This window comes from Theropithecus gelada, chromosome 11 (assembly GCF_003255815.1).
Source record: "Theropithecus gelada isolate Dixy chromosome 11, Tgel_1.0, whole genome shotgun sequence".
Taxonomy (NCBI): Eukaryota; Metazoa; Chordata; class Mammalia; order Primates; family Cercopithecidae; genus Theropithecus; species Theropithecus gelada.
The window spans coordinates 39477954-39497272 of NC_037679.1; the positions used below are offsets into that span (position 1 = coordinate 39477954).

The 19319-nt window shown below is 33.2% G+C and overlaps 1 protein-coding gene across 1 annotated transcript in view; it reads left to right on the forward strand.

Moving 5' to 3' along the window:
• Nucleotides 1–9262, forward strand: part of OTOGL (otogelin like) — a 164975-nt gene extending 155713 nt beyond the window's left edge. Inside the window, exons 55-58 of the mRNA XM_025402598.1 lie at nucleotides 925–1044; nucleotides 2397–2442; nucleotides 7438–7517; nucleotides 8168–9262. Coding sequence (XP_025258383.1) covers nucleotides 925–1044; nucleotides 2397–2442; nucleotides 7438–7517; nucleotides 8168–8368 — 447 coding nt within the window. The 3' untranslated portion in view covers nucleotides 8369–9262. The remainder of the gene's footprint in view (nucleotides 1–924; nucleotides 1045–2396; nucleotides 2443–7437; nucleotides 7518–8167) is intronic.
• The last annotated feature ends 10057 nt before the right edge of the window (nucleotides 9263–19319 follow it).

A 19319-nucleotide genomic window follows, 5' to 3' on the forward strand; every position in this document is an offset into this window, starting at 1 on the left:
TGGCCTTAATTAATTTAAGGTAAAATCTATGAGAAATTGAGAAGGCCTAGAACAACACACCCTCCACCGTGGTCAATCTTCTTAAAGTAGAATAAAATGAAAAAGAGACGTATTTTCCATCTCTTTTATGAATTTTCCTTTTTGCCTAAGTGATGAGGTAATGCTGACATTAACTACTTTCATTTTTTAAATGTGAGTTATAAAATAAAAATATAGATTAACAATTATTTCAGCTGACTTTACTTTTAAATAGAAATTCTGAAATCAAGAATGAAACAGTTATTATATTTAAATACTTCTTGAAAGAATAGGGATAAATTTTTAAATAATGTAAGGTATGCACAATTAGAACCACAAGCCAATAAACACTGTCATTTAAATATTTCTTTAAACTTTTTGGCGATAAGGGAGTAGAAGGAAGAATAAACACATCTCAAGAAAGGAGGTATATAAGTAATAAGATTTGTTGTTTTATAATTAGTGAGAAAATATTAGAGCAAGACCTTTGACACTTAGTTAAATTAGATAATTTTGTAGTAGAAACAGATACCTATTTGCTTCTTTACTCTCTATTGTTTTATTTCACATTTACCTTGCAGTTCTAGTATGAAACCTAGCATATACAAACACACCATACATGTGTATGTATTTGTTATCGTTTTAGATAAGTATACACCATACACGTATATTTCTAATTATTTTATAATTACATAATACATGTGTAATACATGTGTAATAGACATTACATACACATGTATTTCTAATCATTTTAGATAAATTTAAGGTCATTTTCAGATGGAACATTTTGTGTCACAAGAAGCCTCTGCATCTTGATTTGACTTTTTATTCAATAGAGTAATATTGTACTTAAGAAATACAGCAGATTTTAATATGCTAAGTAGTAACTTTCTTTTTATTTTTTAGGAAGGGAGTACCTGGCACTATAACTGCACCACATATGAATGTATTAAAACTGATGAAGGAGCAATAATTCTCAACTACACTATGGTCTGTCCCCCTTTTAATGAGACTGAATGCAAAATGGTTTGTACTTTGTTATATCTAAGAAAATTTAGATAATTATATAATTAGAAAATTTATATAATTTAGAAAATATACATTAATATTGTCTAAGGTCATACTTACATTGTGGCTTATACATAGTAGTTAATGTGTTATTTTCATGAATAAATAAAAACTCTGTTCTATTTTTCCCATTTGAAATTTTGAGTTATATACAATGTTCCAGGTAATTCTGACTATCTTTGAGTAGATACTTTGTAATCATTGGGTTTTTATCTATAGATCCAAAGATTATTGAAAAATCATTTGATCAGCAGACTTGGCCTTCCCTTTAATATGGATTAATAAGCTAAGAAATCAGAGCTTGGGAAATTTTCTTTCTTAAACAGTGACATTTATGATGTCATTCAACTTTAATGCATGCTGGCCTATGTGATGCTTGCCTTAGCTTTTCTGGTCACAGGCCACTGAAAAATTTAGTACAAGTCACAAGATTGCCTATTCTTAAGTTTTGCTCTATAACTTTCCCTATTCTATCAGAGAAGAGTTTACTGAGAGAGTAGATTTGTGAACGTGATATAATTTTTAGTTTGCAAGATTTTTGTAGCTTTATTTATTTAGACATAATAATTCCTAATGAAAACTAAGCTTTGTTCTGTTGTATAACGAAATAGTACAGTCTAGTCTCATTGACTTTTTTTTTCAGGATGTACCTTTTCAATGATGATGGCTGGCTGGCTAGCTAGATATAACATGTACTAAAGTCACAGAATTTCTGCCCTGGAAAACATTTGGGCATCATCTTGTTTCACAGACTAATATTTATAGAGTAAATCATTCTCTTATTTCAACTGCAGTTAGCAGGTTGCTAAAGCAATTAGTAGTTCCTGTAAAAGTTTAGTCTTAGACGAGAGTCCTTCCAAGGAAGGAAACATTTTTTCATAATAAACTATTAAAGAAAAAGATGTACAATTTTACCAGTCAGTTATATTCAGAAACTCAAGTCAAATGGAAGTGGTTTAGGTTATTTCAAGGAGTTGAAAATATATAATGGTCATTATTTAGAATAGCTGTTATTATTTTGTTTCAATAAAAATATTTTGTGGCATTTAAAGTGTCCTTTTTAGTAGAATAATCCTTTTACACTCTTTTCCGTAGTACCAATGTATACATAATGTATTTTTAAGCAAACTATCTACTCTAGATTTTTAAAAACAAATTATTTTTAGTAATAGTTAAATTCCAATTATTCTTCTATAAAGACTTTGTGATATTTGATAAAAGTTTTAGAAAAGTTAGTTTTCTTGTTCTAGTATAAGAGAGCATGGATGAACACCATATTCTTGGACTTTGTTCATTTTTTCTCTTTCTAGAATGAAGGGATTGTGAAGCTTTATAATGAAGGCTGTTGCAAGATCTGTAAGTGAAAACATATTCCATGCATTTACTTGATAGATTAGTTTTAATTGCTCATAGTGAGTATGGTTTTTCTCACAAAATTCAATTCCTATGATGTAAAGAGGAAAACAAATTTTATAAAGTGTTTTTGTATCATATGTTTTTTGTATCATATGGTTAATAATTTTATAAATTAGTCTTTAACTTCTAGAGTGTAAAGAAAGTGTTTTCATTTAGATTAATTTTAATTTAAATATTAAATTTTTATTGTGGCATATTACAAATGGTATTTCATAAGATTTCAGTGTATTTAAAATTTAAAAGTGTCTTGTGATCATATTTGTTTGAACCATGCTGAACTTACACAAACAAGTAGATTACAGTTAAAATGGCATTGTGACTCCAAAAACAACATATGGGGTGTAGTACTTTTCAAACCTGTTTGAACAAGTATATAGTTTTATACAATAAATTTGGATAATATCATTTTAGTAAATAATATTTATATCCTTTTCATAAAAGTTCTCATAGTTGTTTTCATAATTAAAGCTATCTGAATGCAATATATTTTTTATTAACTTGGATTATAAGGTTTATTTCATAGTAATTTTTTTTATGAGACAGAGTTTTGCTCTATTGCCCAAGCTGGAGTGTAGTGGCATGATCTCAGCTCGCTGCAACCTCTGCCTCCTGCGTCCACGCAATGCTCATGCCTCAGCCTCCTGAGTAGCTGGGATTACAGGCATGTGCCACCACGCCCGGCTAATTTTTATATTTTTAGTAGAGATGGGGTTTCAGTGTTGGCCAGGATGGCCTCAAACTCCTGGCCTACCTCATCCTCCCAAAGTGCTAGGATTACCATTTCCTAGTAATTTTGAATATTTTTAAGGACTGAATAATTTGAATAATTTTAAGTGGGTTATCCATGAAACCACATTTAGTTTTTCTTTTAAAAGTGTTTATGAATTTATCTCAATATAAAAATATAGAAATTTTGAGAAAATTGGCATAGACAGTAATTTTAAAATTTAGAGAAGCTTTTAGGAAAGGGGCACAACAAGGTTCAATTTAGTAATACCATGCTGTAACCACAGCACTTTGGGAGGCCAAGGTGAGTGGATCACGAGGTCAGAAGATCGAAACCATCATGGCCAACATGGTGAAACCCTGTCTCTACTAAAAATACAAAAATTAGCTGGACATGGCAGCACGTGCCTGTGATTCCAGCTACTTGGGTGACTGAGGCAGGAGAATCACTGAACCCGAGAGGCGGAGGTTGCAGTGAGCCAAGATCATGCCACTGCACTCCAGCCTGGTGACAGAGCTAGACTCTGTCTCCAAAAAAAAAAAAAAAAAAAAAAAAAAAAACCAAAAACAAACAAACACAAAAAACAAAACAAAAAACCGTGGTATAGGGCCAGATTCTTAGATATGAACTGACATGCCTCTTGAGAAAGATTTCTGAACTTCTTTCATGAAAGACTAAATCCCATAAATATGTAAGAGTAGTCTTATATTTTTAGATCCATAGAGTCATATTGAACAGAATATTAGAAAGTATTAAAGTGTTAATACAAATACTATATAATATATACTATCTATGTACAATATATAACATGTAATATATTATAATTTATTCCCCCCAAAATCCAATGAAATAGGTTCTGACGTTATCTTGATTTTCTGCTTAGTGGGGTTAAATAATTTGTCCAAGTCATACCTCTTATGAGTGATAATGCTAGGAATCTACTGCGGGCCTGATTTCACATCCTGCTTCTTAACTCTTCATGGTATTCTGGAACATTGCCAGGACAAGTTTTAGGAGAGGGCAGAGACTGAATGATGAGCTCTGCTGAAGTGGCAGGGCTAGAATGACTGAATTTTTATTTACATAATGTCTAAAAAGCCAAATTCAATGCACACCTACACATCGACAACAAGCAAAAAAGTCCAGCATAGGATGGCCTGACATCTAATTTGTTATTATATTAGTTTGCAGGGCTGCTGTAACAAACCAAAAAGTGGTTGAAATAGAAATTTATGGAGATTAGAACTCCAAAACGAAGATGTCAGCAGGGCTGGTTCCTTGGAGGGATTGTGAAAGAGAGTTCTGCTCCAAACCTCTTTCCTTGGCATGTAGATGGCCATCTTCATACTCACATGGTGTTTTCCCTGTATGTGTGTCTGACTCCAGATTTCCCCTTTTTACATGAACACCAGTTATACTGAATTAGCAACCCCTAATGATCTCATTTTTGCTCAATTATCCCTGCAAAGATCTTGTGTCCAAATAAGATCACATTCTAAGATACACAGGTATTTTAAAAGACACCATTCAACTCATGATAATTATATTGGGAAGACTTTTAGGGATAATATAATATCACCTAGATATTTTTAATCACTAAGGCTTTAATTATATACACACTGATTAAAAACGTTCTGTTCATTAGAAATAAGCATGTTTTCATTCAGAATTCTTTAAATCAAATATAAACTAATATGAATCAAATAGTCATTGTATCAGGAACTCAAAGAATGAAATTTAACTTTAGAATATGAGGAAATTTAAGATTTCACTTTTTTTTTTTAATCTTCTTCTTCAGAGTCTAGACTCTTCCTTAGGTATGAGATGCAGGAATAGAGTCACATGGCAATGTTAAGGCCCTGGCTTCTGTATCCCCATGTTAATTATTAGAGAAGTGAGTATATTTATGATAACTCAGGGAAGACAGGGGAATATCTCTGTGACTAATCATACGAATGACCAGTATTGGCTGCCACACATTGACACTCTATTAAGCACATTGCTGACAGGGCCACACGTAATCCTCACCACAGTCCTGGGAGACAGGTATGTTTTCCCTACAGAAGAGAAATAGAAGGTTCAGAGAGAAGCTGATCACACTATTCAATAATAAATTTAGGTCTGTCCAGTATCTGGGCCCAAGATCTTTCAACTTTGCTGAGTTCTTTGAAGTTGCAGAATAATAACAAGCCACTTCAGTTTCTCTCATCTGACGTGAAAGGACTCGTAATGTAGTTTCTGCTGGCCTATTTGAAAACCCTTTTCTGCTGTCTTTGCTTTCTGAAGACCAGGCTATGTTGAAGAGATTGTGGAGGTTGGATACTATCATAGGTTGGATATTATTGAATAAAATCTTTTACAATAAAGTTTTTGAGGAATGAATTAGAAATGCCTCTTGGTACAAACAAACTCAGCTAACAATAAATTAATGCTTCCCCGGTTTCATTTACGGAATGAATTAACTTGTTGGGTTTTTATTGGGTGCCTACATGATGAACATCTTTTTAACCACGGGGACCATAATAGTGAATGAAGCAATATCTGCATGGAGAGTGCTCATTATCAAGAAGGGGAAGAAACACCAAACTCATAAATGTATTGTAATATGTCACTTAGTGATGAGTGGTATATAGAAAAACAATGCAGAATAAAAGGAATGGAGAATGAGAGGGGCTGGGTTGCTAGCTTAAGTGGGGGCTCAGAAAATGTCTTGATGATGAGGCGTCATTTGAGTAGAGACTGAGTGTCCTTGGGAAGCCACCCAGATAGTGAAGAGTGTTCAAAGTGGAGGAAATAGCAAAATGTGGCTGTTGCACAGAAAGTGAGAGGAGGAAGGTGATAGAAAGAAGAGGATGAGGCATCTTATAGGTCATGGTAAAGATGATTTTTTTCCTTGACTATTCTTATTCTTGAACTTACATAAGAATGGAAGGGCTAAGGAAATAATCACTGAGTGAAAGCACCATAAGGGGCAGAACAGCCTGCACTCAACCAACAGCACTGAGCCTTGAGTCACACCATGAGCAAGAGATCAGTGAAAAGAGAGAGAACCAGCATAGGAGACTGAGGAGCAATGGGTGAGACAGGATGAAAACCAAAGCAGGTGAGCTCAGGAAGCCAAGTGTGGAAGGTATATTAAGGAGGACAGAGTGATAGACTGGGTCAAATGCTGCTGAAAAGTCAAATAGGATGAGAACTGAGAGATGATCTTGAAATTTAGCAATTTGGAGGTCGTGAGTGACCTTGAGGATGGTAATTGTTCAGTCAATCTTAGCTACCCATCTCTCCTTCAAGCAGAGTAGCTTAATCTTTATCTATTTTACATGTTGAGATTGTTTTAAATAAGGATTTCATGGCTAACTGTATTTGAAAATTGGGATATAAGTTCACTCTTTTGTAAATAAGGAAACTCAGCAGGATAATTTAGTGATTTTCCTAAAGTGATAAAGCAAGTTGGAATAGAGAGAACCTTGGTTTTTGCATCTTGATTCAGGGATTACACCCACTATCATACATCATTAAATACAGATGCTTGCATGTAATAGCAAGTGATAATCCATCACACACACAGACACATATTAAGATATCATGAATGCATACAAAGTATTTTCATTTGAAATTATAAAAGACCATTTCAGAACTATAAATTCAAGTATGACTCATCCATACATTTCAATATGGTTGATAAGGGATTCTATTAAAATTTTGCATTATTTTATGTTAATGTCCATTAAGATAATGTGGCTTTAAATCTCTCAATTTTTATTTTAAAATTGATGTATATATGTAGTTATGCATTAATTACATATGTGTATATCTGCTTATATACTTTATGGTTCATTCCAAAAATTATTTTAAGCACATATATGCCACACACAGGTTGATGTTAGCATTATTACATGTGTGGAATATTTCTGATTTCTGATTATGATAATTATTCTAAGATAATAAGATATAAAGTGGAAATCAATAAGTGTAAAGCTTATAAGAAAATATATAGAAATCTGTAAGAAAATATAAGAAAATCTATTTAGAAGGTGAAAATAAATATTGCACATAAAAATGTAAGAGGGAAATTTTAAATATCTTTCAATATTGGAATATATTTTATATAAATGCACCAATTTTCAATTGTAAATATATTCATATGTTTAAGAAACAATTTAACATGGGCCTTTGATGAATAAATGCATTTTATATTTTATCAGGCAAACGAGAAGAAAGAATATGCCAGAAAGTGATCATTAAATCGGTCATAAGGAAACAGGACTGTATAAGCCAAAGCCCTGTAAGTGGCAAAATGTCATTTGCTACATAAGTGGCACGCATCTTTTTAGAAAGTATATGTGTTACAGAACGAATAAGTTTGTAAGCCAACAAAATGCCAACACTTACAATATTTAACTGAGATTATTCCTACATTCTAATGTTGCCATATTCTGTTTGTGAAGAAGTATGAATTATTCTTAGCATAATCAACAGTTCTGAATGATGATTGCAATCCAGAGGGATAGAAATTGAATCTAAATGTATTTGACTACATGTTGTCTTCACTATGCAATTTTACTCAGCAAAGAGTCCTGCTTCTAACTTTGTCCCTTTTAATATGACCTGCAGTGTACTTGAGCCATGATAAAACACAGGTTACAATAGATTAACTTTATTGTGATTAACATATTCCATGTATATATATTTATGTCGAGTTATATGTGCACATTTAATGCTTTGAATGTTATGTTGAGCATTGCCATGGAACCTCCCTTTGACTTATGTGAATGACATTTCACTTACTGTTTTTCACAATCTTCCAACATGCAGAAGCTTGAGGATTGGAGTGATGAGGAAGAAACCTTTTCATCTGATTTTCTTAGTGAAATCAAATAATAACCAGTACTTTTAAAAGTTTAAGACTTTTTTTCTCACTGTCACTTCTTACAGATAAATGTTGCATCTTGTGACGGCAAATGCCCATCAGCTACTATATATAACATCAATATTGAAAGTCACCTAAGATTCTGCAAGTGTTGTCGTGAAAATGGAGTACGAAACTTGTCTGTGCCTCTGTATTGCTCAGGAAATGGCACTGAAATTATGTACACTCTCCAGGAACCCATAGACTGTACATGCCAGTGGAATTAAACTCTTGGGTTCCAAGAACTCTGTACAACATCATAATGTCAAATAGAGTTAACTTTTATTACTATTACTTAGGCATGTGGCAGATTTATGTTGTTTAACAATACTGTATTTTTCAGACTTGGAATGTGGAAATTTAGCACTTAGTACAAAATATATACAGTTTCAATAGCAAAATTAAATTTATTGCCTTACTTTATTTTAGAAAATCAAATGACTGTAAGTTGTTCAGCTGAAATGCTGTTATGTATTTAATTGCAACCTGGTGCAGATACAGTATATTCTCATCAATTGGAAGGTTATTTTGCAAAATTCCTTCAATTTCACTCAATAGCTCTTTTTTTCTTAATTTACAAAGTCTGCTACAGCTATCCAAATTAAGATACCCTTTAATATGTACTCCTTAGTCTGTTAATGTGATCAGTTAAAATAGGCATCTAGATAGCAATAAAGAGTGATATGCTTAGAGACAGATAATAGATTATTTAAAACCTGAATGGTTATTAGGAAAGTCATTGTAAATTCCCCTCATTTTGCAGATGTAACAGATAACCAGAGAAGCTGTGTGACTCGTACAAATTTGTTCAGTGTAATAATATAGTAAATTCATGTTAACGGGTTAAATTCTAGGTCTCTCTTATTCCAGTACTATATCACTTTTAAAATCCTGAGCAGTATATAGTAAGAGTATATCACATAATCTTTCATTCTTAAAGAGTTTGCATTGGATAGAATTAAGTATTTTAAGTTTGACATGTTTGAAAAATGCCCCGCATACACTGTTATTCCAATAGTAAGGAACAGGGAAATATAGCATCATTTGCTAAATAGAGGAGATAGATCTTGAACTTTTTTTATATCATTAAAACTGCTATTAAGTGTGTTGTCAGTATTTAACATTTAGTTACTGTCTCATTAACATTTAATTTTGAGGATATACTTGCATACTATTGAAGTTGAGTGCTGTTTCGCTGTTAATGCTGCTGCTTTGCATTGAAGAATGAAATAAATTTATCTGAATGTATTAATAACTTTAAAATGGAATGCTGCACTTTTAAAATGTGGTAGATTATTGACATTTGCAAGAAGAATGTCTTGAGGTCTTTGGAAATCCCCACATTCTTTGCCACCTATAATTAAAAATTGTCTGAATTTTCTCCTCAGCATAAAGGAGTGAATGCCCTGCTTAGTGTAACTGTGAGTATCAAATGAAGCCAAATATCAATAAAAGAACAGTAAAATCACATTGCAAAGCAGATACGGGGCCTCAATTAGATTAGGCTTGAACTAGATTATCTGCTTTCACATACTAATGTTTTCATTTCAAAATCATGTGTCCCCAAAATATTGCAACTTACTAAATATTTTAGATCTCTTGGGTTACTTAAATATGTGTGAAAAAATTAACATTGCATCTGCAAATCCCAGTGTTTACTGTATATGAAATTGATTTATCCTGTTTGTGCTTAATATAAGTGTTCCTGAAATGTTAACATTTCAATATTCTCTGATTCCTGTTAACATATAGATATATAATTAAATGTTTTTTGTTAAAATATATTAAATTTCACTTAAGAGAAAATGTTATGTATCTCAAATAGAAGTAACTAATGTATATTGTCTATGGCCTATTTTTATTTTCATTTTCTGTAAAATATTTGTTATTAAAAATATTAAGTAATCTTTAAACCTATTTGTGGAGAAATGGGAAACATTCTCCTAGAACTTTATAAACATTCAACAAATACAACAAATATGCATTTAGGGCCTACATGTGCCAGGCACTATTATAAACTCTAGGGACACAGTCAAAACTAAACAGACACAGTCCTAACCCCCACGCTACTTAGAGTCTACTAAGAAAGCAGGCCTTAAATAGCCATACATATGAGAGAGTCCAGAAAGAGATTCCAAAACTTATTAGAATGTGTCATATGATAAAGATGACTCTGAAATCAGTGGAAGGGTGCAAATTGGCTTTTAATAAATAGTGTTGGGACAACTAGATGGTTACTTAAAGAAAAATTTGAATTCATACATCCATTGACATTAGGATAACCTCCAAATGAATCAGAGATTTAAATGTTCAAAAACAAAAGAAGATAGGAGTTTGATAATAACACAAAATTGTAGGTATCCTAGGAAAAACCTAGCAATGTATACTAATATTAGAAGTGCTTTTTGGTTTGACCAAAAAACAATCTAGAATATATATTCTAGTAATATATTGCTAGAATATATATTCTAGCAATCTAGAATATATATGCTATACAAACCTGTACAAATGCAAAGTGGTATTTGTGAAGGTTATTAATTGCAGCATTGTTTATAATAGAAAAGAACCAACAATAGTTGAATAAAGTATGTTAATCCACATATGGAATACTACACATCTGTGAAAAAAGAATGAAAAAGAAATGTATATATTAGTGTGGGATGATTTCTAAAACATATTTTTAAATTGAATAAAGTATTGAAATCTAGAACAGCATATTAGAATTCTAGGTGTTGTAAATTAAAAAGGGCCCAAATAAGAAAATATAATCATATTTACATAAGAAGTAAACAATGAGCTAATAAAATTACATAAACCAATGGTGGAGGTGGATCAGGGTAGATGAAGATTGGGATGGAAACAAGACTTCTCCATGTGTATCTTAATATACATTTTGATTTTTGAATTATGAATGTATTGCATTTCAAATATTTAAATTAGATATAATACATACTAATATAAATAAATGAACAATTCTAAGTTATGATACATACTGCAAGGGAAGAGTAGAGGTTGCTGAGATAGTGACATAACAAAATCTAATTTGGATTGAGTGAGAAGTAAAGGGAGGCCTCTGAGAAAATGATGTGTAAGCTGAGACCTGAAGGATGAGTGTGAGTCAACCAATAAAGCATTTCCAAGAGAAGGGAACAACTTGTATTAAGGTCTTTTGAGAGGAAAGGACAAGGGCTGACCAGGGAACTGATAGAATTTTGTTTGTTTGTTTCTTTGCTTTGAGTAATGGGGAGTGTGGTATAGAATGAGGCTCGTGAGATGAACTGGGAAGCCAAGCAATAAACAAAAAGGTTGTTATGATGCTATTGCTATAGAACAGGTGAGAAATGGCAGTGACAGTACAGATAGGAGAAACTGTAGTATATAAGATACATTTCAGAGGTCAAGTCGAGGACTTGGTAGTCATTATGATACAGAAAAGTGTTCTGAGAATGCTTCTGAGTTTCATCAGCAGCTGGATAAATGGAGGATAGAAACCTTGGACAGAAAGGTGAATTTTAGCTGTGGGATGGGGAATGTTTAGAATCCGTTTCTGAGCGTGTTGATACGGCTGATTAGACAACTGAGTGAAGTTATCAGAACGTGGCTATCTATTGGTTTGGTGCTCAAAAAAGTATTCACTGAAGTATCTTTAGGATTTGTTAACATATAAATTGTATGAAACTATGAGGATGAATGAAGTTATCTAGGGCAAGAGTATATAGTGAGAGGAAAATAGGATCCAACACTTGAGTCTTGAAGACTTTTTATATCTAAGGGATCATATAGAAAAAGAATGGCCAGGGAAAAGGACTGAGAAAGAATAGCCATAGAGGGTGAAGTAAAGCCTGGAACCTTGATGGAGGTCATAGACCCAAGGGAATACAAGGCTATACATGGGACTGGAGTTACAGTCTGTCAAATGATGAAGAGTCACTGAATTTATAGAAAGAAGAACTGGCGTTTCTTATGGACAAACGCATAGTGAAGTGGGTTGAAAGCGGATTGGTAGGTGATAAATCGTTCTCGATACATGCCTCTCTCCACTTCTGCTCATGCAGAGATTCGCTTAGGCACATGCTCATGTTTCTGCAGCTGGTGGTGCTGGACCCGCTTCTGCTTCCACATTCATAGTGGATTCTTCCCAACAGGCTGTGGACACAGAAACAGCTTCGCGCATGCGCAGCTGATCCAGTCCCCACCATGTGCCTCCTTCTTTTCCTCGGATCACCGCTCAGTCTACTTCTGCGGAGGAAGGACTCCATCCCTGCCCAGTGCCTGCCATGGGAGCTCTAGCTTCCACCACTACTTCTGAAAAGAGGCACGTGCCCTCATGAATGCCTTGATGAGCTGAGTAATGCAGCTGGAAAGAGCAGAGGAGTTAATATCCTATGGGGTGAACTCTGACCAAGGAGTGGCAGGCCCAGGAGTCAGCCAGTAAATTGCTCACCGTTGCTCCTCACTTCCGGCAATCTTTCCAAGATGTAGGGGTTCCATTTGGCCTTTCCAGGTACGTCTCTGTGAGTTGTGGCCTGCTATCTAACAATCTGCCTTGTACTTGCTTTTGATCCTCTCTTACCTCATCTCACTTTCCTTAAGTTACTTCCAGTCTTCCCCACCTCAGGTTCTACTTCAGCCTCTATGGCCATTCTTTCTCAGTCCCCTTTGCTGGCCATTCACAGATCTCAGCACTGCGTGTGTGTGTGTGTTTGTGTTGTGTGTACATACACATACATATATAATTCCTGATAGGCTCAGAAATAAACATTAAAACTACAAGATGCAATTGTTTGGTTATTAAATCATTAAAGACTTTTACTGTATACTCTGTCATGTTGGGAGGGAGAAGAGTGAAAAACAGACTCTCATGTATTGATTGAAGAAAGTAAAAACAAAATAGCCACACAAATAATTTATTTCGAATATTTGATTATTCATTTTTGCCTTTCTCTCTGCCTCTCCTGATCTTGAACATATATTTCTGTAATTTTTAAATTCGGAAAAATTCTTATATTCTTATGCACTTTTTCTACAGCAGAGCTTTTATATGCTATACAGTAGTCCATTAAGTGAGTATCACAATTGATTTAGCCAGTCTATTAAAGGATATTTAATTTGTTTCTATTTTTTTCATTTAGATAAATCCTTAAGCGTGAAGTGGAATTGAAGGATCGAATGGTATCAACATGTGAAAAATTTATTTTACTGTTGCCAAATTTGTCTTCCACAACTGATGAATCAACTTTTACTCCCATAAACACTATGAGTTTGTTTCCTTTATCATCAATATTATATAGTAACAGATAAACTCATTGATATAATAAGCAAAAAATGTCAGCTCATATATTAGTATATGTATCTGAGCCTGCCACTGAATTCAAACCTTTTTACATACTTACTGTAGTTCTTCTTTTGTCTATTTTTCCTTTTTTCTTACTTGATATTTTCAAACTATGTCTATTTTCTTACTTGGTAATTTCAAACTATGCCCTATAAGGACAAACAATTTTACAAACTTTAACTTACCTAACACTACCTTTTAAAGGTTATATTACAATGAACGTAACCTAGGAAGTGTGATTCCATTTTTAAAAGTGTCATTCATGTTCGTTTTAAGAGGTGAATCCAAATTAATTACTAATTCATCAATTCAGTGAAACTGAAAAGGAGAAGAGACAGACAGTCTCTTGAGTTGCTATGCCTAACAGGAGAAAGGAGGTTCTTAATAGGAACTGAAAGGTTTTTGAGGGTTTTTTTAGACAATTAATTATCATGCAATGTTTTATGCTTAATGTTCACATTACACAGAAAATAACACTAAATTTTTGAAATCTAGATATTTCAACTAATTAAAGTTGATATATTGAGAAGATTTGTGGTTATATTGTTGACCAAAAACCGTAAAACTGTGAAATATTTACAGAGGTTTATTCAGTTTATTCTGAGCCAATTGACTATGGCCGGAGGAACAGTCTCAAGAGGTCCTAAGAAAGTGTGCCCAAGGTGGTCAGATTACAGTTTGATTTGATACATTTTAGGGAGACAGTAGTTACAAGCAAAGACATAAATTAATACATGGGATGTATATGTGGGTTTGGCCTACAGAGGCAGAATATATTGAAGGTGGGGGCTTACAAATCATAGATAGATTCAAAGATTTCCTGATGGGCAGTGGTTGAAAGAGTTAAGTTCTGTCTAAAGACTTGAAGTCAGTAGAAAGACATGCTTGAGTTAATATAATGGTGGTTGTAGAGACCAAGTCCTTGTTAGGTAGATGAAACCTCCAGATTATAGCCTTCAGAGAGAGTAGATGGTAAATGTCTTCTTTCAGACCTTAAAAAAGTGTCAGGGCTGGGAGCGGCAGCTCATGCCTGTAATCCCAGCAGTTTGGGAGGCCGAGGCAGGCAGATCACAAGGTCAAGAGATCGAGACCATCCTGGCCAATATGGTGAAAACCCATCTTTACTGAAAATACAGAAATTAGCTGGGCATGGTGGCACGCCTGTAGAGGCAGGAGAATCTCTTGAATCTGGGAGGCAGAGGTAGTGAGCTAAGATCACGCCACTGCGCTCCAGACTGGGCAACATAGCTAGACTCCATCTCAAAAAAATAAAATAAAAAAGTGTCACACTCTCATTTAATCTCTTGTAGATCTGGGAAAGACCTAGAAAGGGAAGGAGATTCTCTATAGATGCAAATTTACCCCACAAGAGAAGACTTTGCAGGACCATTTCACAATATGTCCAAGAAATATATTTTGGGATAAAATTTACCTTTATTTCCTTTAGGGTCTGCTATCTGTCATGTGATGCTATACCAGACTCAGGTTGGAATTTGGTATCTTATTGCCACACAGAGTCTGTTTTATCAGTCTTATGGTCTTCATTTCAATGTTAATGCTGGTCAGTTGTACCTAAAGTCCAAAAGGGAGGAGGTATAATGAGACTTGTATGACTTTCTTTCACCTCGTGGCCAGGAATTCAGTTTTTTGGGTTTCTCTGGGGTCCCTTTGGCCCAGAGGGGTCTGTTTAGTTGGTTTAGGGGTGGCTTAGCATTTTATTTTCATTTTACAACATATAGATTCAGATAATTTCAAAATACATAATAAGTATCATTGACTAGAGGACCTGTAGCTCAAGTGGGTTCGGGTTTATATTAGTGCTAATAAACCCAGACAGGGTTGCTGTGAATGGTTGTACAGTTTGGGCATTGTATAAAAGTGCTTATCTTATATAAGAAAAGTAGTGCTGAATTGTAGGTCAGGCTCTTCAAGCCAAGATGTGTAACTTGACAAGGGGCTGTTTCTACCTAAAGGAAGGAATGCCTTTTTTTATTTGCATGAAGATGAAGGTACTGTCCTCTTATCAAGCCAAACACCCAAGTTTGGGGCTGCATCTTCCCAGAGGGAGGAGCCTGTTTCCTATAACTCCTGAGGTTAGAAGCGGACCAGACATTATGTGTTTTCCTAATGTATTTGAGGACGCACCACGTGGTAATTTGTACAAAAGTTAGGTACTGTTGTGTTACTAGCCTTCATTTTTTTTCTAATAAAGTCTTATAAATGGCTGTGGTGCTTGGAATATTGCTTTTTCATTGCATCCTTGTGGAGGGAAAAAAACTTACTTAGAGTTTATTCACTAACAGCTGCTAATGAGAAAGTTTTAAATGTCTAGCTAAAGATAAAATTCTATTATATTATAAAAAATATTATCTATTTTAAAAATACAGCATTTACAGAAATATAGGGATGGATTAAAAATATAAAACTATGTTTTTTATGAAAGAATATGTAATTTAATTTTTTCTGCCTTCATAACCATATGTATTTTACATCAAAATTATATTTAATTATGTCTGTCTATATTAATATTTTCTATCAAAAGCCATATATGCATGCACATAAACACACAAACACATAAATAAGCTCAGTTTTGTAACCCAACCTAATAGTTCTGTATGTGAATTAGCTATAACCCTTACTGCCAGGCCTAATGTCTCCATTACTGAATTGTTATGTTTGCTTTATTTCGTGGTTGCTTGATATGTAACATCAAGTAATTTTTCTCTGGAAAGGCACATGGATTGTATATTCTAAGGTTTTATTCACAGCATAGCATGACAGCTAAGGTCTCAGATTCTCAGATCAAATAGGTATAACGTCAAATCTTTATACAATTATTTGTGACTGTAAGTAAATTGAACAATTTTACACTTCATATTTTTTTCAAATGTCCTATAGAAATAGTGTCAGGCTAATGAGAATAACATATGTAAAGCAGTTAGTAGAACTTTAAGCACATACAAAGGACTTGATATATATATATATCAAGTACAAGATATGTTCTTGATATATATATATGTGCTGGGTATAAAAATTTGAGGTTATAGTAACTTTCAAAAAAGTAGACATTGCTTCACTGTGTTTGGACATTTTAGTATTGCAAAAGAAAAGTGGTTCTAGTTGATATTTTGTTCCATTATAGGTATATTACTTATGTCTCCTAAATTGTTGCTTATTGAAATTTTCCGTCAAGGTTTGAATTCAACAATATTGTGAAAATGTGTATGGTTATGGTTCTCTATCCATTGATATTCCTTAAGATGTTTTAAGTCTTTCAATCTTCACACATCTTTTTCTAAATACATAAAATGTATTCTATTACTAGTATGTTTTATTTGATATGCTTTCATTTCAGTTAAACTTGGTTTATACTCAGGAATATTATAATTATATGTATGTTGTTTATCTTTCATACTTTTGACATTTTGTCTCATGTTTCATCTTTTTGTTCTGTATAATTACAGAGGTTTTCAAGTTTTCCTTCCACAATACCAATTTACACTTACTTTGATCAGTGTAGATTTTAATTCTGTGAATGCAGAATTTTTAGTTTCCTTGCATTAATTTTTTATCTAATGTCATTTTCGTATCATCCGATTTTTTAACCGCAAGTTGTTTTATATCTGTGCTAGACTGTTTTTTCCTCTAAATATTTTTCAACACGTCTTTTGCATCCTTTAGAGAAAACCAAACTCTCCTGTACTTTGTTCCCAAATTTTCCAACATGGTGCTTAACCAAATTTGTCTGTTATTCCTCTGATGTTTTAGGATGCTGTTCTCTTTCCCTTTCTTTGCAGTAATATTCCATAGGTTATATGGCTTATTTTCATGTCATTTTGGTTGTTTATTAATGATTAGGGTATATGGATTACTCTTGGTTATAGTCTATTGCCACTTGAGGAATTGTCAACTTTTTATTCTCATATCTCCAACTATAGGGCAGGATGATAAAGTTGATTCCTATTTCGTTTTCCATATTTTAGCTAGCATTTCCTAATATTCTCAATTATACAGAGGTGGCCACTTTTCCAAACTCTATTTGTGCTTCTCCAATATCCGGAATTGTCAAAATATAAGGCAAGTTCCATTTCCCTTCATGCACAACTACTGTTTTGGGTTTTTGTTTTTCCTGATTCTTTCTAAATCTACCATGTTTGTCTCATGATGACCAACCAATAAAATACAGTGGGCTAGAATGTGTTGTTTCCCGGGAGCTATGATCTCTGAGTAAGACTAGAAAGCCAGGGAGATAGTTGGAGCGAGAGAAACTTTAGCTACTTTTAGATACACAGTTGTATAATAATGTGGTCTCTGACCAGTTCCTGTTAGGTATAGATTCCAAAACTCTGAGTTGAAGAATTGGAAATGGATATGATAGCTATCTCCTTTCATTTTTCTTGGTTGACACTTTTTCTATTTTACAGGTTTTCTTTTGAACTCAATTTTGTAGTTACACAATTTTGGTTGTGATTTTTTTTTGTTTTTTCTATTTTTCTTCAATGTTTAGAGAAACATTAGTCAGGTATGCATTAAGGAGTACTGTCATGAACATTTGAAGATACATTTGAACATTTTTCTGATATCAAAAATTTGGAAACAACTTAATTATTCTATAATTCTATTTTTTGATTATTATATAAATTGTGACATTTTTAACTTGGATTATTATGCGTAATTCAAAATCATATTTTAAAAAATTATTTACTGACACAAAATGTTTTGTGAAAAAACAAGATATATATAACTGGATTGTTCCAATCTTGCTAAAAAAAGATATATATACATTGCACAGAAAATATCTTGGGAAGAAACACATGTGTATGTTCAACATTGGCTATCTTGGGCTGGTGGTATTTTGGGTGAATTTCTTTTTTTTTTTTTTTACTTGTATGTATATTCGAAGTTACCTTCAATAAGCAAGTGTTTATTTTGTTTTGCTTTGTTTTATTTTTAAAGAGATAGTGAGGTTCTTAGAAAATAGTGATTTTGGCAGAAGGTTAAAAATCCAAAATTACTCCAAGGCATAAACTGTACTATTTAAGCAATACGTAAACAATTCTCATTTGACTTTTTTTTAGTATTAGCCATTTTGAGTAATACCAACTTCAAATAAGTATTGCTAACTTTTTGCAGAAGAGAAAAACATTGGCTAGCTGAGCAAAGGAGGCTGCATTGTAATTTATGTGGAATTTGTAACTCGTATTTGAAGATAATAATGTTTGTTTGTATTTAAAAGAGAAACTCCCACTGGCCCTTTAAAATCTGCCAACATCGTAATTGTTTTGCTTCACTTAGGAATTAGAAAACATTGAAAAAGGTCACTGCTTATATGTGTCATGGTAAAAACCTGACCATGTTCAGCAGCTTGATTTTGGCTAAAATAACATGCATATGCTGCATGTCTATGTGGCACACCAAGTTGAAATAGAACATTGTGCTTTCTCCTCATCTGTGATGAACATTTAGTTTTTAGTTTTTTTATTTTCCAGAGAATTATTGTAATTCATATAGCATACTTTTTTTTTGCACTGCAAGTCTTATCACTTGTTTTATTTTAGAACAGCACAAATTTTGAGAATCAAATATCAACATTGTACAAAAGATCCATAAAATTGTGCAGCGGAGTCTTAAGGAAATAAGCTGACTGTAATATTAGGATAATAAATGTGTAATCAAATACATGATAATTATTTGCTGTTATAATAAGTATATTAAAAACGTGTGTGTGTGTATATATATGTATATATGTCTGTGTGTGTGTATATATACATATATATGTATATATACAACTTTTTCTTTTTTTGAGACAAGGTCTCACTTTGTAACCCAGGCTGGAGTGCAGC